We start from the raw sequence: 24,332 nt of genomic DNA on the forward strand, positions 1-24,332 counted from the left end.
GTTCAGTCCCTGAATCCATTATGTGATAAATTAACTAAACTAAAAACTATAGTCTGGCGACGAAACCTGAACTGCATAATGTAAATAGGGATTAACCAGAAAAAGATATAGGTGAAGAATAACACCAGGTAACTGCGTTAATTACAATATCTAGATCAAACTAACATTGATTTTCAAAAGGTTGTATATTTTCCATCAATGGAGAGCATCAGCCAAGAAGCCTTCTTTAAAATATGAATATCTTTCCTCACCCAATAAGATCTAATCTCTGAATAAAACGCAAAAAACGACTTGATTGTAACCTATCCACCGTTGCCCATTGGATGGGGGAGAGGGGGTTATGTGTAAGATAAACATATCAATTGTGACACTAGCCCTCCATATATGTCAGTTGCTTAAATTATAAACTGTACTTGTGGTCGGTCTCGAGCCCATTGTTGATGTGACAATGTGCATTGACTTTTGTAACTACCTTATCAAGATTATAACTTGCTTAGCTATATGAATTGTGGAGCTCAGTCCCTGAGCCCATTATGTGCCTCTGTAACACTCCACTATCGCCCATAGGATGGGTATGGGGTGCATAATAAATGAACTAAACTAAGCTCTGCCTTTTTGTTAACAGATACAATTATAAGCTTTATTTGTGAATCTCAATTAATTAAACAATATATCACAGAGCCTGTAGGGTTCGGTGAGATGAGCGAAGAGACATGGGAGATTTTACATAAGTACAGTACATGGTAGTTTAAGTAGCGAACGCATGTCAACGAATAACGAGTATATATTACAAGTGTTGTTACATTCTTGTAACAACAACTATTGTCCTATGAAGTCGATTTAACTTCCAAACATATATATTTTAATAAATGTTAAATGTTTTCTGGCTAGTTATGTTAGATTTTATTAAAAATACGTATTCTACTTGTTAACATTATATTTTAAATTTGTGATAATTTGTGCAGAGAAGTGCGACAACTGGATATGCCAACAAACACTTACCAAACAACGATATATCTTGGATAAGTCGCTCCACAACATTGCCGCTTGGACCATCGACTTCCTTTGATGCTACTTATTTCATAATGAAATTACATTAGTTTGGAGTAAATATATGTTTTCTCATGTTCTGCATTCAGCACCAACATTATAGTGAGTAAATATATCATATTACTTCATTACTTAAATAATGCTAAGAGGGGTTGAGTAGCTTTGGGTCTTTAGTGCACAGAATCTCCAATAGATGGGGCGAGAGTCGCCCCATCTCTCTCGCCCGAGCAAGAGTCGAAACTTAATTTAAAATTGATATATCTCTGTTCTCGAACATGATATATTTCATTTGGTGCAATCATAATAATGTTCATATCTCGGTCTTTCTGGAGGCATATAAGATTTTAGGCTTTATTAGCGAATCTTTGTTAATTATACAATATATCGGCAAGTGCGTAGGCGTCTGCACTCCATGCCCGACAAGCTACTAAGCGCTACTATAAAAACATATGTATCTTCACTTGAGCTATAAATATGTATATTGTAATGTATTTAAAATGAAGCTCTTATTTCTATCTTGCTTAAGACATATAAAACATTTGTGTTTATTAACGAATTTACGTGAAATAAACATTGATCTGAGAGAGAGTTGCTCTGTTGTTCAGTCTGTACGGGGTGGGAGCTCCTTAATTTTTAAAATACATGTATCTTCATTAGAACTTTAAGTATGTCTATGGTAAAGTGTTTAAAGTGAAGCTTATATGTCTGTCTTTCTTGAGACATATAAAACATATATGTTTATTAACGAATTCACGTGAAATAAACATTGTTCTGAGAGAGAGAGGCTCGGTGGATTGATCTGTCCGGGGTCGGAGCTCGGCTATTATAAAAGTACATGTATCTTCGCTTTAAATTTAAATATGCCCATGGTAAGGTATTTAGAATAAAGCTTATATTTCTATCTTTCTTGTGACATATAAAATTCTTACGTTTATTAAGGAATCTGCGTGAAATAGGCATGGTTCTGAGATGAATGCTGCGGTTTTCGAGCTCGACGCGCGGCAATGAACGCCATATACATCCAGTGGGTGTTATTGGATCCCATACCCATTCTATGGGTGGTTGGAGCCCCATACCCATTCTATGGGTGGTTGGAGCCCCATACCTATCCTGTGGGTTGTAGTGGACGCCATACTCATCCTGTGGGTGGTATTGGACCCCATACCCTTCCTGTGGGTGGATGTGATCCCCATTAATAATAATAATAATAATCTTTATTTAGGTAAGGTACATACATAAAGAGATTTACAAAGTTTGTTGGCTTTATAGATAGAGCTAGTACATACAATGCCTAAAGCCACTATTACGCAAAGCGTTTCGGGCATGAAAAACATTAATGACTACAGCTTAAAACTAATGGGTAAGAAGAAAAGATGTGATGAGTACATATAAAAAATAGAGGTAAAAGAGGGGGGAACATTGTTGAAAAAGCAGCACAAATACAATTACAAATTATTACAGAAAATTACATTCAAACAGCGTTGATTTGAAAAACAAAAAAACAAAAAATATACATGGGTTGACAACAGGGGGGTAAGGTGGGTTACATGAAATTTATTAGGTATAGCTTCGTTTTTAACTTAAACTGGTTGAGAGAGGTACAGTCTTTAACATGGTTGGGAAGGTCATTCCACATTCTGGGCCCCTTGATTTGTAGAGCATTTCTGGTTTGATTTAGTCGTACTCTAGGAATATCAAAACTGTATTTATTTCTGGTGTGGTGCTCATGGGTTCTGTTACAACCTTCTATGAAGCTTTTGAGATCAGGATTGGCATTATAGTTTAGCGTTTTATATATGTATAATACACATGAGAGAATGTGCAGTGACTTAATGTCTAACATATTCAGAGATTTGAGTAGGGGTACCGAGTGATGTCTGGGGCCAGAATTGGATATTGTCCTAATAGCAGCTTTGTGTTGAGTATCTCATTCCCATCCTCTGGGTGGATGTGACCCTCATACCCATACTGTGGGTGGTATTGCACCCCTTACCCACCTAACAGGTGGTAGTGGACAATATACCGATCCTGTAGTTGGTATAGTAGACACAATACCATCCTGTTTACAGTAGTTTACCCCATAGACATTCCAATGTACCATCATTTTCTGTTAGCGTTCCTACAAAACATCCTTTAAAGATTTGTAAAGCACAAACTATGGTATATAATATTGATTGGTGAAGGACTGTTATTCTATGTAATCATTTTTAGTGCTTATTATAATTTACTAAGAACAACTAATATTTCTCAAAACAAAACTACGAGCCTTCAATAGAAAGTAGCTGATCTATAATATTCTAAGAGCATGGACAATAGTAGGTAAATTTCACAACCCGTGTGGGACCTGAAAAGTACAATTTTCCTTATAATTGAACCAATCACGACTATTCTGCTATCTAGGTTGACGGACGGGTACTGTGAGACGTAAATTGGTACGTGAGGAAGAGTTTGGGCCTTGGAAAAAAAAGTAACTGGGAATATATCACATATTTACTAATTCATATTCAACATATTGACTTTAAGCATTAAGTCATATATGTGCTGTCTTGTGTGAGAACGGGTTGATAATAGGGCATGTATGGAAGCAAAGGGACTGAACAAAAGGGCGTGGAGGAACTTCGGGAATGACAGAACACCAGAAAGCAAAGAGAGATACCAGAGAACCAGGAATAAGTATGTTAGGGTGAGAAGAGAAGCAGAGAAAAATTATGAAAATGATATGGCAAACAAAGCCAAGACCGAACCAAAGCTACTCCATAGTCACATCAGGAGGAAAACAACAGTGAAAGAACAGGTAAGGAAACTTAGAACAGGCGAAGACAGGTATACAGAGAATGACAAAGAGGTGTGTGAAGAACTCAACAAGAAGTTCCAGGAGGTTTTCACAATAGAACAAGGTGAGGTCACTGTGCTAAGAGAAAGGGAAGTAAACCAGGCGGCCTTGGAAGGGTTCGAAATTATGAGTGAGGAGGTCAAGAGATACCTGCTGGATCTGGATGCTAGAAAGGCTGTTGGTCCAGACGGGATCTCACCATGGGTACTGAAAGAGTGTGCAGAGGCACTTTGCTTGCCACTCTCCATAGTGTATAGTAGGTCACTGGAGGCGGGAGACCTACCAGAAATATGGAAGACGGCGAACGTGGTTCCAATATACAAAAAGGGCGACAGGCAAGAGGCACTGAACTACAGGCCAGTGTCCTTGACTTGTATACCATGCAAGGTGATGGTGAAGATCGTGAGACAAAACCTAGTAACACATCTGGAGAGAAGGGACTTCGTGACAAATCGACAACATGGATTCAGGGAGGATAAATCTAGCCTGACTGGCTTAATAGAATTCTACGACCAGGTGACAAAGATTAAGCAAGAAAGAGAAGGCTGGGCGGACTGCATTTACTTGGATTGTCGGAAAGCCTTTGACACAGTACCGCATAAAAGGCTTGTACATAAACTGGAGAGACAGGCAGGTGTAGCTGGTAAGGTGCTCCAGTGGATAAGGGAGTACCTAAGCAATAGGAAGCAGAGAGTTACGGTGAGGGGTGAGACCTCGGATTGGCGTGAAGTCACCAGTGGAGTCCCACAGGGCTCTGTACTTGGTCCAATCTTGTTTCTGATATATGTAAATGATCTCCCGGAGGGTATAGATTCATTTCTCTCAATGTTTGCTGACGATACCAAAATTATGAGAAGGATTAAGACAGAGGAGGACCGCTTGAGGCGTCAAGAAGACCTAAACAAGCTGAAGAAATATATATATATATATATATATATATATATATATATATATATATATATATATATATATATATATATATATATATATATATTGGGCGCCATAACAAACCCAAGCCGGACCGGGAAATTAGCGGAGACATGAGAGGTTGTATAAGGTGGAGTTGTGGAGGGGAGGCAGTGTGTGAGGAGAAGCAGAGGAGTGCGGAGGTGGGAAGGTGTTCCTGCGCTGCTTCTGGTAAGTGGTCGCTGGTGTAGTGGCTGGTGTTGTGTGTGGGTGTGTAGCAGCGTTGTGTGAGTACAGTGGTTAACGTTGTGTGGGTACAGTGGTTAATGTTGTGTGGGTACAGTGGCTAGCGTTGTGTGGGTATAGTGGCTAGCGTTGTGTGGGTACAGTGGTTAACGTTGTGCGGGTACAGTGGCTAGCGTCGTGTGGGTATAGTGGCTAGCGTTTTGTGGGTACAGTGGCTAGCGTTGTGTGGGTACATTGGCTAGCACTGTGTGGGTACAGTGGTTAACGTTGTGTGGGTACAGTGGCTAGCGTTGTGTGGGTACAGTGGCTAGCGTCGTGTGGGTACAGTGGCTAGCGTTGTGTGGGTACAGTGGCTAGCGTTGTGTGGGTACAGTGGCTAGCGTTGTGTGGGTACAGTGGCTAGCGTTGTGTGGGTACAGTGGCTAGCGTTGTGTGGGTACAGTGGCTAGCGTTGTGTGGGTACAGTGGCTAGCGTTGTGTGGGTACAGTGGCTAGCGTTGTGTGGGTACAGTGGCTAGCATCGTGTGGGTACAGTGGCTAGCGTTGTGTGGGTACAGTGGCTAGAGTTATGTGGGTACAGTGGTTAACGCTGTGTGGGTATAGTGGCTGGTGTTGTGCGGGTACAGTGGCTAGCGTTGTGTGGGTACAGTGGCTAGCGTTATGTGGGTACATTGGTTAACGTTTTGTGGGTACAGTGGCTAGCGTTGTGTGGGTATAGTGACTGGTGTTGTGTGGGTACAGTGGCAAGCGTTGTGTGGGTATAGGGGCTAACGTTGTGTGGGTATAATGGATAGCGTTGTGTGGGTACAGTGGCTTGCGTTGTGTGGGTACAGTGGCTAGCGTTGTGTGGGTACAGTGGCTAGCGTTGTGTGGGTACAGTGGCTAGCGTTGTGTGGGTACAGTGGCTAGCGTTGTGTGGGTACAGTGGCTAACGTTGTGTGGGTACAGTGAGTAGCATTGTGTGGGTATAGTGGCTAGCGTTTTGTGGGTACAGTGGCTAGCGTTGTGTGGGTATAATGGCTAGCGTTGTGTGGGTACAGTGGCTAACGTTGTGTGGGTACAGTGGGTAGCATTGTGTGGGTATAGTGGCTAGCGTTGTGTGGGTATAGTGGCTAGCGTTGCGTGGGTACAGTGGCTAACGTAGTGTGGGTATAGTGGCTAGCGTTGTGTGGGTACAGTGGCTAGCGTCGTGTGGGTATAGTGGCTAGCGTTTTGTGGGTACAGTGGCTAACGTTGTGTGGGTATAGTGGCTAACTTTGTTTGGGTACAGTGGCTAACGTTGTGTGGGTACAGTGGTTAACGTTGTGTAGGTATAGTGGCTAGCGTTGTGTGGGTATAGTGGCTAACGTTGTGTGGGTACAGTGGCTGGCGTTGTGTGGGTATAGTGGCTAACGTTGTGTGGGTACAGTGGCTGGTGTTGTGTGGGTATAGTGGCTAACGTTGTGTGGGTACAGTGGTTAACGTTGTGTGGGTACAGTGGCTAGCGTTGTGTGGGTATAGTGGCTAACGTTGTGTGGGTACAGTGGCTGGCGTTGTGTGGGTATAGTGGCTAACATTGTGTGGGTATAGTGGCTAACGTTGTGTGGGTACAGTGGTTAGCATAGTGTGGGTACAGTGACTAGCGTTGTGTGGGTACAGTGACTAGCTTCGTGTGGGTACAGTGACTAGCGTCGTGTGGGTATAGTGGCTAACGTTGTGTGGGTACAGTGGCTGGTGTTGTGTGGGTACAGTGGCTAGCGTTGTGTGGGTATAGTGGCTAACGTTTTGTGTTTACAGTGGCTAGCGTCGTGTGGGTATAGTGGCTAGCGTTGTGTGGGTACAGTGGCTAGCGTCGTGTAGGTATAGTAGCTAGCGTTGTGTGGGTACAGTGGCTAGCGTTGTGTGGGTACAGTGGCTAGTGTTCTGTGGGTACAGTGGCTAGCATTGTGTGGGTACAGTGGCTAACGTTGTGTGGGTATAGTGGCTAGCGTTGCGTGGGTATAGTGGCTAGCGTTGTGTGGGTACAGTGGCTAACGTTGTGTGGGTACAGTGGCTAGCATTGTGTGGGTATAGTGGCTAGCGTTGTGTGGGTACAGTGGCTAGCATTGTTTGGGTATAGTGGCTAGCGTTGTGTGGGTACAGTGGCTAGTGGCTAGCGTTGTGTGGGTATAGTGGCTAGCGTTGTGTGGGTACAGTGGCTAGCATTGTTTGGGTATAGTGGCTAGCGTTGTGTGGGTATAGTGGCTAGCGTTGTGTGGGTACAGTGGCTAGTGGCTAGCATTGTGTGGGTATAGTGGCTAGCGTTGTGTGGGTACAGTGGCTAGCATTGATTGGGTGTAGTGGCTAGCGTTGTGTGGGTATAGTGGCTAGCGTTGTGTGGGTATAGTGGCTAGCGTTGTGTGGGTATAATGGCTAGCGTTGTGTGGGTACAGTGGCTAGTGGCTAGCGTGGGTATAGTGGCTAACCTTCGCCGGTCGGTGAGGGGAGCCGGTCGGCCGAGTGGACAGCACGCTGGACTTGTGATCCTGTGGTCCTGGGTTCTATCCCAGGCGCCGGCGAGAAACAATGGGCAGAGTTTCTTTCACCCTATGCCCCTGTTACCTAGCAGTAAAATAGGTACCTGGGTGTTAGTCAGCTGTCACGGGCTGCTTCCTGGGGGTGGAGGCCTGGTCAAGGACCGGGCCGCGGGGACACTAAAAGTCCCGAAATCATGTCAAGATAACCTCAAGATAACCTTGTGTGAGTACAGTGGTTAGCGTTGTGTGGGTACAGTGACTAGCGTTGTGTGGGTACAGTGACTAGCGTCGTGTGGGTACAGTGACTAGCGTCGTGTGGGTATAGTGGCTAACGTTTTGTGGGTACAGTGACTAGAGTCGTGTGGGTACAGTGACTAGAGTCGTGTGGGTACAGTGACTAGAGTCGTGTGGGTACAGTGACTAGAGTCGTGTGGGTACAGTGACTAGAGTCGTGTGGGTACAGTGACTAGAGTCGTGTGGGTACAGTGACTAGAGTCGTGTGGGTACAGTGACTAGAGTCGTGTGGGTACAGTGACTAGCTTCGTGTGGGTACAGTGACTAGAGTCGTGTGTGTTCAGTGACTAGAGTCGTGTGGGTATAGTGGCTAGCATTGTGTGGGTATAATGGCTAGCATTGTGTGGGCATAGTGACTAGCATTGTGTGGGTATAGTGACTAACGTCGTGTGGGTACAGTGACTAACGTCGTGTGAGCAACTGATGGTGTGCACTTAAACAAGGTTCAAGAGTCTAACAGCAACACTGAAGACAACACTACACACAGCCACAAAACAAAACAACAGCAACACACTAGACAGCTGCGCCCCAAGGAGCGGCCAACTCAGGTTTTCCCCGGGTATTAGAGCCCAACATGTCAAGGTGTTCCGTCCCCCAGCAGCCGTAGCCTTGACCACCCTTACTTTCAACAAATGGAATGCATTAGGCAGTGATGTGGTGGAGGCTGACTCCCTGCACAGTGTCAAGTGTAGGTGTGATAGATGTCAAGTGTAGGTGTGATAGAGCCCAATAGGCTCAGGAACCTGTACACCAGTTGATTGATGGTTGAGAGGCGGGATCAAAGAGCCAGAGTCCAACCCCCGCAAACATAACTAGGGGAGTTCTGATCCATCTCTCTCCCTACAGATACACACATCCAGTATCACAGATCCAACAGGAGAGGGGCAGCGTTCAGTGGCTTGATCCAACAGGAGAAGGACAGCGTTCAGTGGCTTACCCCAACAGTTGCTTCAAGGAAAGCCACATTGATAATGGCGTCGTGTGGTGAGGTGTGGGCGGCCTTGATGCTCTTGGTGCTCTTCTGCTTCACGCCATTACACTCTCAAACCGGTAAGAGAAAGATGCAGGTTTATGGAAAATTAAATTATATAAATTACGATGCTTTTATCCAACTTTGCAGGATGACTGGAGGGTTAAGGGGGGTGCATTGTCATAGGCGGATCTGCATCGACTCCATTTATCCGCTGAAAATAATTACAAGTTCTGCCAGTGTATGCTGATTGTACAAGCCCGACATGGGCGGGTTCAAGGAGAGTAAGCTCTCTCTCTCTCTCTCTCTCTCTCTCTCTCTCTCTCTCTCTCTCTCTCTCTCTCTCTCTCTCTCTCCTTATTGAGTGTATGCCCAACATGGTGGGATTAGGTTCACTACAACTGAAGAGGCAATACCCTGCCATGGTCATATACTGGCACCCAAGATGAGTTTGGCACTGGCTACGCCTGGCTAATTTTTTTGAAAACAAAAATGTTAAAACATTTATTTGTTTTTTCCGATTGTAATATATACAACACTATGGGCTGATGGTCAAATTTATCAGAACATTTTCTGCAATTCACACTTTGACCATAACACTATAAAATACTTAGCATCAACACAGCCCCTTCTTCCCCCCTACAGCCCCTTCCCATCGAAGGCCGATCCAATTCCCGCCAACAGATTCCAAGGAAACGGGTAACTATTTTATTCTTTGTATTTTTCATTAATTACAAAGACATCTGACATGTACTCTTATTGTCTTATTAGTGATATTGTAAGAAAGAGAGAGAGAGAGAGAGAGAGAGAGAGAGAGAGAGAGAGAGAGAGAGAGAGAGAGAGAGAGAGAGAGAGAGAGAGAGAGAGAGAGAGAGAGAGAGAGAGAGAGAGAGAGAGAGAGAGAGAGAGAGAGAGAGAGAGAGAGAGAGAGAGAGAGAGAGAGAGACAGAGAGAGAGAGAGACAGAGAGAGAGAGAGAGACAGAGAGAGAGAGAGAGAGAGAGAGAGAGAGAGAGAGAGAGAGAGAGAGAGAGAGAGAGAGAGAGAGAGAGAGAGAGAGAGAGAGAGAGAGAGAGAGAGAGAGAGAGAGAGAGAGAGAGAGAGAGAGAGAGAGAGAGAGAGAGAGACAGACAGAGACAGACGAGACAGACAGACGAGACACACAGACAGACAGACAGACAGACAGACAGACAGACAGACAGACAGACAGACAGACAGACAGACAATAGCAGGAAGGCTGACCGAAAAACACACAAACAAGGACAGATCTGAGGTGAGTACACACACATATATGTACCCGAGAACGTTGTGGTCGACATGTTAGACAACACGAGTACTCACTTACGAATAAGGTGGAAAAAACTGTGCGTCTTCCACAGCAAGCTGCAGAGACACCAGGTCCGAGTGCTTGGCGTGGGGCGTCACCGGCCGGTGCGAGCGCGAGCCTCGAACCATGACCCAAGCCTGCCCAGCCACCTGTGGCGTTTGCACAAGTAAGCTCAGCTTCTTTTCTGGTGTGTTTCCAACTACTTGGGGGGGGGGGGGGCGGACGGTAGAGAGACGGTCTCGCTTCATGCAGGTCGGCGTTCAATCCCCTCGACCGTCCACCAAGGGGTTGCGGCCGCCATTCCTCCCCCCCCCCTCCTGTAATATTCGTAATCCTTATCCTGACACCTTCTAACTGCTATATAGTCTTAATGGTTTGGCGCTTTCTCCTGATAGTTCCCTTCCGTTCCCTTATTTCCGTGTATTAGTATACAAGGATGAATTGGTATACCCTGGTGTGTGTATATATATATATATATATATATATATATATATATATATATATATATATATATATATATATATATATATATATATATATATATATATATATATATATATATATATATATATTATTAAATATGACCGAAAAAGTAAGATTAATAATTCTAACACGAATTTTCTCAATCTTTCGTACATTACGCTTCACTGTTGGAGGTAAATCAAAAATCACTTCTCCAAAATTCATTTTTATTTCTAGTCTGACGCGACACGGGCGCGTTTCGTAAAACTTATTACATTTTCAAAGACTTCACAAATACACAACTGATTAGAACTTACGTCTCTCTGATATTATATCTACATTTGAGTGAGGTGGGAAGGGTGATGTGGCATTAACACAAGACAGAACAGGAGGGGATATTAATAGGGTATTAAAAGTATCAACACAAGACAGAACAGAAACAATGGGTATTGAATAGAAGTGTTTGTAGAAAGCCTATTGGTCCATATTTCTTGATGCTTCTATATTGGAGCGGAGTCTTGAGGTGGGTAGAATATAGTTGTGCAATAATTGGCTGTTGATTGCTGGTGTTGACTTCTTGATGTGTAGTGCCTCGCAAACGTCAAGCCGCCTGCTATCGCTGTATCTATCGATGATTTCTGTGTTGTTTACTAGGATTTCTCTGGCGATGGTTTGGTTATGGGAAGAGATTATATGTTCCTTAATGGAGCCCTGTTGCTTATGCATCGTTAAACGCCTAGAAAGAGATGTTGTTGTCTTGCCTATATACTGGGTTTTTTGGAGCTTACAGTCCCCAAGTGGGCATTTGAAGGCATAGACGACGTTAGTCTCTTTTAAAGCGTTCTGTTTTGTGTCTGGAGAGTTTCTCATGAGTAGGCTGGCCGTTTTTCTGGTTTTATAGTAAATCGTCAGTTGTATCCTCTGATTTTTGTCTGTAGGGATAACGTTTCTATTAACAATATCTTTCAGGACCCTTTCCTCCGTTTTATGAGCTGTGGAAAAGAAGTTCCTGTAAAATAGTCTAATAGGGGGTATAGGTGTTGTGTTAGTTGTCTCTTCAGAGGTTGCATGGCTTTTCACTTTCCTTCTTATGATGTCTTCGATGAAACCATTGGAGAAGCCGTTATTGACTAGGACCTGCCTTACCCTACAGAGTTCTTCGTCGACTTGCTTCCATTCTGAGCTGTGGCTGAGAGCACGGTCGACGTATGCGTTAACAACACTCCTCTTGTACCTGTCGGGGCAGTCGCTGTTGGCATTTAGGCACATTCCTATGTTTGTTTCCTTAGTGTAGACTGCAGTGTGGAAACCTCCGGCCTTTTCCATGACTGTTACATCTAGAAAAGGCAGCTTCCCATCCTTTTCCGTCTCGTAAGTGAAACGCAGCACGGAACTCTGCTCAAATGCCTCCTTCAGCTCCTGCAGATGTCTGACATCAGGTACCTGTGTAAAAATGTCGTCAACATACCTGCAGTATATGGCCGGTTTCAAGTTCATGTCGACTAAGACTTTTTGCTCGATGATACCCATGTAGAAGTTTGCAAACAGGACACCTAGGGGAGAACCCATGGCGACCCCATCTACTTGCTTATACATGTGCCCATCCGGGCTCAAGAAGGGTGCCTCTTTAGTACAAGCTTGGAGTAGTTTCCTCAGAATACTTTCTGGCATGTCAAGAGGAGTACAGGCTGGATCACGATACACTCTGTCGGCTATCATTCCGATTGTCTCGTCCACAGGTACGTTGGTAAACAGCGATTCTACGTCCAACGAGGCTCTTATCCCTGTGGCCCGTGTGCCCCGCAGTAAGTCCACAAATTCCTTTGGAGACTTCAGGCTGAAGGCGCAAGGAACATAAGGAGTCAGCAGGCCGTTGAGTCGCTTCGCCAGTCTGTACGTGGGTGTGGGTATCTGGCTAATGATTGGCCGAAGTGGGTTTCCAGGCTTGTGCGTCTTGACATTTCCATACGCATATCCAGGTTTATATTCCCCAATGATCTTTGGCAGGTGGAGTCCGGATTTCTTGGCGTTCACAGTTTCGATCAGTTTGTTGACCTTTGCTTTTAATTCGGCTGTAGTGTCCTTCGTTACCCTTTGGAACTTAGTTTGGTCAGAGAGTATGATGTTCATTTTCGCCAGATATTCGTCTTTTTTAAGAATGACATATATTGGCGACTTGTCACCTCTCCTGACAACTATCTCCTTGTTCTCACGAAGGCTTTTAGCTGCCGCTTTAAGCTCGGGGGACAGTATGGTGCTTCTGTAGTTGCCTCGATTCTTTCCTCCTTCTGCAATAAGTTCTGCTTGTAAGGTATCTTTGGTAGTGACCTTCTTTTGTGTCTCGAGGTCGAATATGTCGTCCAACAGAATTTCCAACTCTACTTTCCGGGCCATTTCACTCGGTCTGGACATAACATGACAGTTTATGCCCAGATTTAGGAGAGTGACTTGGTCCTCAGTGAGGTTAATTCCTGCAAGATTCAGGAAGCCATCTCTTGGTCGTGGAATTGCCATAGGTCCTCCATATAATGTTGTTAGTTTCTTGATAATCCTTGTTTCAGTGCTGTGGTGATGTTGGTCTGTGAGGATGTCGAGGTGTTGTTCAATGCGGGTACGGATACTATGGTCGATGTTGCTATTTCTCCACTCGTTTGTAGCATGAAGTAGTTGCGACAACACCTCGACATCCTCACAGACCAACATCACCTCAGCACTGAAACAAGGATTATCAAGAAACTAACAACATTATATGGAGGACCTATGGCAATTCAACGACCAAGAGATGGCTTCCTGAACCTTGCAGGAATTAACCTCACTGAGGACCAAGTCACTCTCCTAAATCTGGGCATAAACTGTCATGTTATGTCCAGACCGAGTGAAATGGCCCGGAAAGTAGAGTTAGAAATTCTGTTGGACGACATATTCGACCTCGAGACACAAAAGAAGGTCACTACCAAAGATACCTTACAAGCAGAACTTATTGCAGAAGGAGGAAAGAATCGAGGCAACTACAGAAGCACCATACTGTCCCCCGAGCTTAAAGCGGCAGCTAAAAGCCTTCGTGAGAACAAGGAGATAGTTGTCAGGAGAGGTGACAAGTCGCCAATATATGTCATTCTTAAAAAAGACGAATATCTGGCGAAAATGAACATCATACTCTCTGACCAAACTAAGTTCCAAAGGGTAACGAAGGACACTACAGCCGAATTAAAAGCAAAGGTCAACAAACTGATCGAAACTGTGAACGCCAAGAAATCCGGACTCCACCTGCCAAAGATCATTGGGGAATATAAACCTGGATATGCGTATGGAAATGTCAAGACGCACAAGCCTGGAAACCCACTTCGGCCAATCATTAGCCAGATACCCACACCCACGTACAGACTGGCGAAGCGACTCAACGGCCTGCTGACTCCTTATGTTCCTTGCGCCTTCAGCCTGAAGTCTCCAAAGGAATTTGTGGACTTACTGCGGGGCACACGGGCCACATGGATAAGAGCCTCGTTGGACGTAGAATCGCTGTTTACCAACGTACCTGTGGACGAGACAATCGGAATGATAGCCGACAGAGTGTATCGTGATCCAGCCTGTACTCCTCTTGACATGCCAGAAAGTATTCTGAGGAAACTACTCCAAGCTTGTACTAAAGAGGCACCCTTCTTGAGCCCGGATGGGCACATGTATAAGCAAGTAGATGGGGTCGCCATGGGTTCTCCCCTAGGTGTCCTGTTTGCAAACTTCTACATGGGTACCATCGAGCAAAAAGTCTTAGTCGACATGAACTTGAAACCGGCCATATACTGCAGGTATGTTGACGACATTTTTACACAGGTACCTGATGTCAGACATCTGCAGGAGCTGAAGGAGGCATTTGAGCAGAGTTCCGTGCTGCGTTTCACTTACGAGACGGAAAAGGATGGTAAGCTGCCTTTTCTAGATGTAACAGTCATGGAAAAGGGCGGAGGTTTCCACACTGCAGTCTACACTAAGGAAACAAACATAGGAATGTGCCTAAATGCCAACAGCGACTGCCCCGACAGGTACAAGAGGAGTGTTGTTAACGCATACGTCGACCGTGCTCTCAGCCACAGCTCAGAATGGAAGCAAGTCGACGAAGAACTCTGTAGGGTAAGGCAGGTCCTAGTCAATAACGGCTTCTCCAATGGTTTCATCGAAGACATCATAAGAAGGAAAGTGAAAAGCCATGCAACCTCTGAAGAGACAACTAACACAACACCTATACCCCCTATTAGACTATTTTACAGGAACTTCTTTTCCACAGCTCATAAAACGGAGGAAAGGGTCCTGAAAGATATTGTTAATAGAAACGTTATCCCTACAGACAAAAATCAGAGGATACAACTGACGATTTACTATAAAACCAGAAAAACGGCCAGCCTACTCATGAGAAACTCTCCAGACACAAAACAGAACGCTTTAAAAGAGACTAACGTCGTCTATGCCTTCAAATGCCCACTTGGGGACTGTAAGCTCCAAAAAACCCAGTATATAGGCAAGACAACAACATCTCTTTCTAGGCGTTTAACGATGCATAAGCAACAGGGCTCCATTAAGGAACATATAATCTCTTCCCATAACCAAACCATCGCCAGAGAAATCCTAGTAAACAACACAGAAATCATCGATAGATACAGCGATAGCAGGCGGCTTGACGTTTGCGAGGCACTACACATCAAGAAGTCAACACCAGCAATCAACAGCCAATTATTGCACAACTATATTCTACCCACCTCAAGACTCCGCTCCAATATAGAAGCATCAAGAAATATGGACCAATAGGCTTTCTACAAACACTTCTATTCAATACCCATTGTTTCTGTTCTGTCTTGTGTTGATACTTTTAATACCCTATTAATATCCCCTCCTGTTCTGTCTTGTGTTAATGCCACATCACCCTTCCCACCTCACTCAAATGTAGATATAATATCAGAGAGACGTAAGTTCTAATCAGTTGTGTATTTGTGAAGTCTTTGAAAATGTAATAAGTTCTACGAAACGCGCCCGTGTCGCGTCAGACTAGAAATAAAAATGAATTTTGGAGAAGTGATTTTTGATTCACCTCCAACAGTGAAGCGTAATGTACGAAAGATTGAGAAAATTCGTGTTAGAATTATTAATCTTACTTTTTCGGTCATATTTAATAATATATGTCTACAGGAAAGACTGCTACCAAAATATACTAATATATATATATATATATATATATATATATATATATATATATATATATATATATATATATATATATATATATATATATATATATATATATATATATATATATATATATATATTCTATAAGGTATATGTCCCCTGCTTCCCCTACACGGTATAGTGCCATATTTGCATTTTAGAATCACTGATCACTTTCTGTTAAATTACTTAACGATTATATATATATATATATATATATATATATATATATATATATATATATATATATATATATATATATATATATATATATATAATGATTTGCAATGTTGCCATGGCAGATCCCGGGTGTCAGAAGACAGGCCTCAACTGCCCTTGGCGGGTAGTGTGCAAGGCGTGCCATGCCCAGGGCCAGCGTGCACAGTCCTACTGTGCTGCTTGTAATCGGATGACGGATAACAATGCTGTCCTCCATAAACTCTTGAAGGAACGACAGACCATCACCCGCCCCGATTTTGGTGAGGATCATGGCGAAGTTGATCTCCTTCTTCTTCTTCAGATGCAATCTTTGATAAGTCGTCACCTTGTAGAGAAATGTTTATGTCACGTGAAATTTGGATTTGTAACCCTACGCTATATTTTATATGGTATCGACGGTGTATTTTGTAGAGTGTGGGCGAAAGGTAAAAACTACCAGCAGCAGAAGCAGCAGCAGAAGCAGCAGCAGAAGCAGCGGCCTAAGCAGAAGTGTCCGGCAGATCATCTTTCCAGACCAGTTAGAGGCTCTTCGAAGAGCTCACCTTGTATGTACAAATTATTGCTTTATCTTCCCGCTGCGCTGCCGCCGGTGCCGTCAGGGAGTACCGCTCGAGAACACCTGTATATTGCATGCAAAATTTTACTTGCTTCCCAGTCTATTTTCCAATTATTTAAATCTCTCACAATTAAAAGATTTGTTCGCATGTTTGACCTTTCTTAATTATTAATTTTTGATTAGTTTCCACCTGTGTCTCTTTGTTCGTATACCATCTGTGCTCAATAGTATGTCCTCTTTTGACACATCACCGTGTTAGTCAGTTAAGAAATTTGTCACGGTATGGTGTTAGACAGGTAAGGTGTCACGGGAAGATATCAAACAGAAAAATAGGTACTCTGGAGTTAGGAAATTATTGTGGGGTTGCATCTTGTCGAAGCTCCATAAAAAAGGCACCTTTTTTTTGGTGCCTCTAGGTACCAAAACAAGCCTAAGTACACCTTAATGTGTCATTCAAACTAATGCTTTTAAGAGATAATAAAATATAATCTTGCGTAATAGTCTAAGGTGGAAGATTTTTAGGTAATTAACGTCAGTGGTATGACTCGTTATTGCGTTAATTAAATCAGAGGCAATTGTAAACCTGTATTCATGGTCAAGTTTGAATGAAGAGAAATGTTGAGTTTGCTCACTAGGCCTCGATAGACATTACAAATTTCATTTTGTGGTGCACATAAATTCCAGTTACATGCCACCTTCACCCCCTCCCCTCCCCATCGGTTATCCCCCACCGGTTATCCTTCTGTCAGATTACCATTGTGTTCTCGATGTTTTGAACATAACACTAATAGCATTTTTCCTTCACCATTTCAGGAAAAGTCGAAAAATAAAGCAGCGCCTAAGACAAACGAAGGTACTGCCCTCATCTCTCTTTTGTAATTAATGAAATAAAATAGTTTTCAATGCAAGACTCGAACTGAATCACTGGTAAAGTTAATTTCACTATCTGACGCATTTTCCCTTCAGACAAGAACTCTATGGTGAGCGTGACGGACACCTTCTGCGGGGCGACGCCCATCTCTGACCGCTTCCTCCTGACGGCGGCCCACTGCGCCACCGACCCAATGTACCCGTAAGTCCCGCGTCTGGTCACGTAGAGAACTGGGAGTCACAGGAATATGGGTGAGGTGGGAACAGGAGAAGAGGCTAAAGAGAAGAAATATTTCCTGTAAAGGAATCATGCTGAAGGAACCTGTGACATCGAAGTCGGTCACTGAAAGAAATTAGACGTTCATAGGTCCTAAAATGGTTAATTTGTGGTACAATGACGTCCGCACTCGGGGGAAAGGTGTCGCTGCATTTGCATTGTGAATGTCGTCCTCTGAGATCACCAACCAATACGAGGTTGTCATGTCTTTTCGTGAGATTATCAATACAAGGTCGTGCCGTGAGTAAATTATATTCAGGAATATTAGAGGAGTTTAAATTATGACAACTTTGATCAGGATTTTTCAATCTGACACTCGCGAGGGAGGAACAGGTAAAGAAGAATGGCTACCTACAAATGTCACGCTTCTAGCAGGTCTGCGCTCGATCTCATATTCCATCAAGTGATACACAATCGTACTGGCCAAGCCAATTTTTTCAATTGCCTTACCTTCGCCATTATCAGCCAATCAGTTTGAAGTTAGTAGTTGTAAACTCAATGTTCGAGACTACAAACTGCACTTTTTAGTGAGTCACTGTTAAATTAAAGATTCCCAAAATGGTTATTGCAGAAATCGTTCGTGTTTGACCAATATTCTTGATTTTGTTAGCATCATTTTGAATATGTTTGTCAAAAGTAAGGCTATAAAGACATACTGATATTCTGAAAACGTTCGCAAAAGTTCCTTATCGAAAACTACTTTAAATAACGTAAGAAAATGGTATAGACCAACCTCATCTTCAAACTTCACTTTCACTATGTATGAAGTTGGTAAAAATATTAGTTATCTAGAAATTCGTCAGGTCAGGTCAGGTCATGTTAGGTCAGGTCAGGTAAGGTGTGGTCAGATTAAGTTAGGTTAGGTCAGGTAAGGTAGGTTCGAGTCAGGTCATTTCACGTTAGGTTAGATCAGGTCAGGTCACCATATACACTTCTGGATGATTGTTAAGGCTACGTCAATAGCTAATTGACCAATCAACAAGTGAAAAATAATTCATCACGAAGGAAAATTAAAGCAGAAATAATTTATATATATATATATATATATATATATATATATATATATATATATATATATATATATATATATAATATATATATATATATATATATATATATATATAATATATATATATATATATATATATATGCAAACAAGCCTGAATGGTCCCCAGGACTATATACAACTGAAAACTCACACCCCAGAAGTGACTCGAACCCATACTCCCACAACTGGTATGTACAGGGACGCCTTAATCCGCTTGACCATCACGACCGGACTAAGGAAGTGATAGCCGAGGCTATATGAACCACTTCCCCGCCGGCACTCGGATGGTAATCTTGGGCATAGCATTTTATCAAATCACCTCATTCTTTGGGGCACACGTGAGGAACACAAATGCAAACAAGCCTGAATGGTCCCCAGGACTATATACAACTGAAAACTCACACCCCAGAAGTGACTCGAACCCATACTCCCACAACTGGTATGTACAGGGACGCCTTAATCCGCTTGACCATCACGACCGGACTAAGGAAGTGATAGCCGAGGCTATATGAACCACTTCCCCGCCGGCACTCGGATGGTAATCTTGGGCATAGCATTTTATCAAATCACCTCATTCTTTGGGGCACACGTGAGGAACACAAATGCAAACAAGCCTGAATGGTCCCCAGGACTATATACAACTGAAAACTCACACCCCAGAAGTGACTCGAACCCATACTCCCACAACTGGTATGTACAGGGACGCCTTAATCCGCTTGACCATCACGACCGGACTAAGGAAGTGATAGCCGAGGCTATATGAACCACTTCCCCGCCGGCACTCGGATGGTAATCTTGGGCATAGCATTTTATCAAATCACCTCATTCTTTGGGGCACACGTGAGGAACACAAATGCAAACAAGCCTGAATGGTCCCCAGGACTATATACAACTGAAAACTCACACCCCAGAAGTGACTCGAACCCATACTCCCACAACTGGTATGTACAGGGACGCCTTAATCCGCTTGACCATCACGACCGGACTAAGGAAGTGATAGCCGAGGCTATATGAACCACTTCCCCGCCGGCACTCGGATGGTAATCTTGGGCATAGCATTTTATCAAATCACCTCATTCTTTGGGGCACACGTGAGGAACACAAATGCAAACAAGCCTGAATGGTCCCCAGGACTATATACAACTGAAAACTCACACCCCAGAAGTGACTCGAACCCATACTCCCACAACTGGTATGTACAGGGACGCCTTAATCCGCTTGACCATCACGACCGGACTAAGGAAGTGATAGCCGAGGCTATATGAACCACTTCCCCGCCGGCACTCGGATGGTAATCTTGGGCATAGCATTTTATCAAATCACCTCATTCTTTGGGGCACACGTGAGGAACACAAATGCAAACAAGCCTGAATGGTCCCCAGGACTATATACAACTGAAAACTCACACCCCAGAAGTGACTCGAACCCATACTCCCACAACTGGTATGTACAGGGACGCCTTAATCCGCTTGACCATCACGACCGGACTAAGGAAGTGATAGCCGAGGCTATATGAACCACTTCCCCGCCGGCACTCGGATGGTAATCTTGGGCATAGCATTTTATCAAATCACCTCATTCGGCTATCACTTCCTTAGTCCGGTCGTGATGGTCAAGCGGATTAAGGCGTCCCTGTACATACCAGTTGTGGGAGTATGGGTTCGAGTCACTTCTGGGGTGTGAGTTTTCAGTTGTATATAGTCCTGGGGACCATTCAGGCTTGTTTGCATTTGTGTTCCTCACGTGTGCCCCAAAGAATGAGGTGATTTGATAAAATGCTATGCCCAAGATTACCATCCGAGTGCCGGCGGGGAAGTGGTTCATATAGCCTCGGCTATCACTTCCTTAGTCCGGTCGTGATGGTCAAGCGGATTAAGGCGTCCCTGTACATACCAGTTGTGGGAGTATGGGTTCGAGTCACTTCTGGGGTGTGAGTTTTCAGTTGTATATAGTCCTGGGGACCATTCAGGCTTGTTTGCATTTGTGTTCCTCACGTGTGCCCCAAAGAATGAGGTGATTTGATAAAATGCTATGCCCAAGATTACCATCCGAGTGCCGGCGGGGAAGTGGTTCATATAGCCTCGGCTATCACTTCCTTAGTCCGGTCGTGATGGTCAAGCGGATTAAGGCGTCCCTGTACATACCAGTTGTGGGAGTATGGGTTCGAGTCACTTCTGGGGTGTGAGTTTTCAGTTGTATATAGTCCTGGGGACCATTCAGGCTTGTTTGCATTTGTGTTCCTCACGTGTGCCCCAAAGAATGAGGTGATTTGATAAAATGCTATGCCCAAGATTACCATCCGAGTGCCGGCGGGGAAGTGGTTCATATAGCCTCGGCTATCACTTCCTTAGTCCGGTCGTGATGGTCAAGCGGATTAAGGCGTCCCTGTACATACCAGTTGTGGGAGTATGGGTTCGAGTCACTTCTGGGGTGTGAGTTTTCAGTTGTATATAGTCCTGGGGACCATTCAGGCTTGTTTGCATTTGTGTTCCTCACGTGTGCCCCAAAGAATGAGGTGATTTGATAAAATGCTATGCCCAAGATTACCATCCGAGTGCCGGCGGGGAAGTGGTTCATATAGCCTCGGCTATCACTTCCTTAGTCCGGTCGTGATGGTCAAGCGGATTAAGGCGTCCCTGTACATACCAGTTGTGGGAGTATGGGTTCGAGTCACTTCTGGGGTGTGAGTTTTCAGTTGTATATAGTCCTGGGGACCATTCAGGCTTGTTTGCATTTGTGTTCCTCACGTGTGCCCCAAAGAATGAGGTGATTTGATAAAATGCTATGCCCAAGATTACCATCCGAGTGCCGGCGGGGAAGTGGTTCATATAGCCTCGGCTATCACTTCCTTAGTCCGGTCGTGATGGTCAAGCGGATTAAGGCGTCCCTGTACATACCAGTTGTGGGAGTATGGGTTCGAGTCACTTCTGGGGTGTGAGTTTTCAGTTGTATATAGTCCTGGGGACCATTCAGGCTTGTTTGCATTTGTGTTCCTCACGTGTGCCCCAAAGAATGAGGTGATTTGATAAAATGCTATGCCCAAGATTACCATCCGAGTGCCGGCGGGGAAGTGGTTCATATAGCCTCGGCTATCACTTCCTTAGTCCGGTCGTGATGGTCAAGCGGATTAAGGCGTCCCTGTACATACCAGTTGTGGGAGTATGGGTTCGAGTCACTTCTGGGGTGTGAGTTTTCAGTTGTATATAGTCCTGGGGACCATTCAGGCTTGTTTGCATTTGTGTTCCTCACGTGTGCCCCAAAGAATGAGGTGATTTGATAAAATGCTATGCCCAAGATTACCATCCGAGTGCCGGCGGGGAAGTGGTTCATATAGCCTCGGCTATCACTTCCTTAGTCCGGTCGTGATGGTCAAGCGGATTAAGGCGTCCCTGTACATACCAGTTGTGGGAGTATGGGTTCGAGTCACTTCTGGGGTGTGAGTTTTCAGTTGTATATAGTCCTGGGGACCATTCAGGCTTGTTTGCATTTGTGTTCCTCACGTGTGCCCCAAAGAATGAGGTGATTTGATAAAATGCTATGCCCAAGATTACCATCCGAGTGCCGGCGGGGAAGTGGTTCATATAGCCTCGGCTATCACTTCCTTAGTCCGGTCGTGATGGTCAAGCGGATTAAGGCGTCCCTGTACATACCAGTTGTGGGAGTATGGGTTCGAGTCACTTCTGGGGTGTGAGTTTTCAGTTATATATATATATATATATATATATATATATATAATATATATATATATATTGTGACGGTAACGCGTTGGTGTTCGGCTGTTTAAGGCTAGGGGTATGGCCTCGTCACATAGTTATAAAAAAAAAATAGAAAAACTGGAACTTCGTCTGTGGTAAGGTAAGGAGAAGACACACAAAACACAAGTAAAACTTTAACAATGAAATTTTAATTACGTTAAATAAATCAAAACATGAAAATAATGCACAAACAAATTCTTATAATAAAATCAATCAATCAAAATAATAAGAATACTTAAATGACACAATGAAAAGTTACGTTAAGGCAAAATAACAAGAAGTGCAACACAAAGGTAAGTGGGAGGTGCTGGAATATTGGCTTAAAGCCACCACCTCTCTCAGTACACGCTAACGTCTAGCTGGGAGGAGTGCTGGCTACGAAAGCACTGAACATTCTGAGGACTGATGTTGGGGCGACCCCAGACATCAGGTAGTATTGGGGGGGGCGAGGCAGGTGCAGCCAGACCGGCGACCAATCAGCGGAGCCGTAGCGATCAACGGGTAGTTTGGTGGTTGGAGTTCGAACAGGTGGCTGGCTGCATACGTTTCTGCTCACCCTGGCAAGCCTTGCTGGTGTTGTTGTCGTTGTTGGACATTTCTTCCATAGTCTTTTTATATAATTGTGAAGACGTAATTATGGAGGGAAGAGCAGGCTCAATCTCTTGAAGGAGATTATCGTCACAACTCTCCCCCGAAGCCTGCGGTTCTGGAAGAAGTACGTCGTTATGTGGTGGAGTAATGGATGGAGTCGCTTCTACTTCATAAACTCTGGAGAGGGCATCGGCTATGGTGTTGTCAGAACCCTTGATATAGCGGATCTCCAGGTTGAAGTCTTGTAAATACAGAGCCCATCGTAGAAGACGCTGGTTGGTGAATTGGGCTTGATGTAGGAAGCGGAGAGGGTTGTGGTCTGAGAAGATGGTGGTAGACCTGGCGCCTTGTAGGTACGGAGCGAAGTGTTGGAGGTTCAGGACGATGGATAGTAGCTCCTTTTCAATAGTGCTGTAGTTCCTCTGGTGTGGTTTCAGTTTGTAGCTGTAGTAGCTGACAGGTAGAACTTCCTCGCCTCGTTGTTGCATCAGGACACCACCAACGCCGGTACCACTGGCGTCGACATGAAGGACGAAAGGCTTGGTGATATCTGGAGAGGCGAGAATGGGGTTAGAACAGAGGAGGAATTTGAGTTGTTCAAAAGCAACGGTTTGCTGCATGGTCCAATTATACCGTTGCTTGGGACTGGTTAATAGAATTAGAGGTGTGGCGACTGTACTGAAATTCCTCACAAACCTACGGTAGTAAGAGGCAAGACCAAGGAAGCGCAGGAGCTGCTTCCTGGTGGTAGGCTGTGGATACTGTAGGATGGCTTGAGTGTGTGAGTCTAACGGAGCTATGCTGCCACTCCCTATAACATGACCCAGATAACGCACTTTACCTTTCGCGAAAGTGGACTTGCCCAGGTTGATGGTGAGGCCGGCTGTCAGGAGCTTGGAGAACAGACGTCGCAGCTGGAGCAGATGTTCACTCCAGGAGTTGGAGGCTACGACGATATCGTCCAGGTAGGCGTATGTGTTATCCAAGCCCTGGATGACACGGTTGACAGCTCTTTGAAAGGTGGCCGGGGCATTACATAGTCCGAAAGGAAGGCGTTCATATCTGAAAAGTCCAAAAGGAGTGATGAAGGCAGATATCTCTTTAGCGCGCTCCGTTAGACACACTTGATAGTACCCCTTAAGCAAGTCCACTTGGGACAAGTACTGGGCACTACCAATGGCATCAAGGATGTCATCTATCCTTGGCAAGGGGTAAGCATC

The 24,332-nt window shown here is 44.3% G+C and overlaps 1 protein-coding gene across 1 annotated transcript in view; it reads left to right on the forward strand.

Moving 5' to 3' along the window:
- Positions 1-4,962: 4,962 nt before the first annotated feature.
- LOC138360796 (CLIP domain-containing serine protease B15-like) overlaps positions 4,963-24,332 on the forward strand; it is a 37,347-nt gene continuing 17,977 nt past the window's right edge. The window contains exons 1-8 of the mRNA XM_069320341.1: positions 4,963-5,020; positions 8,671-8,874; positions 9,440-9,493; positions 10,173-10,286; positions 16,099-16,275; positions 16,427-16,560; positions 17,385-17,424; positions 17,538-17,643. Coding sequence (XP_069176442.1) covers positions 8,796-8,874; positions 9,440-9,493; positions 10,173-10,286; positions 16,099-16,275; positions 16,427-16,560; positions 17,385-17,424; positions 17,538-17,643 — 704 coding nt within the window. The 5' untranslated portion in view covers positions 4,963-5,020; positions 8,671-8,795. The remainder of the gene's footprint in view (positions 5,021-8,670; positions 8,875-9,439; positions 9,494-10,172; positions 10,287-16,098; positions 16,276-16,426; positions 16,561-17,384; positions 17,425-17,537; positions 17,644-24,332) is intronic.

The sequence above is a fragment of the Procambarus clarkii genome, unplaced genomic scaffold (assembly GCF_040958095.1).
Source record: "Procambarus clarkii isolate CNS0578487 unplaced genomic scaffold, FALCON_Pclarkii_2.0 HiC_scaffold_118, whole genome shotgun sequence".
In the NCBI taxonomy this organism is placed as follows: Eukaryota; Metazoa; Arthropoda; class Malacostraca; order Decapoda; family Cambaridae; genus Procambarus; species Procambarus clarkii.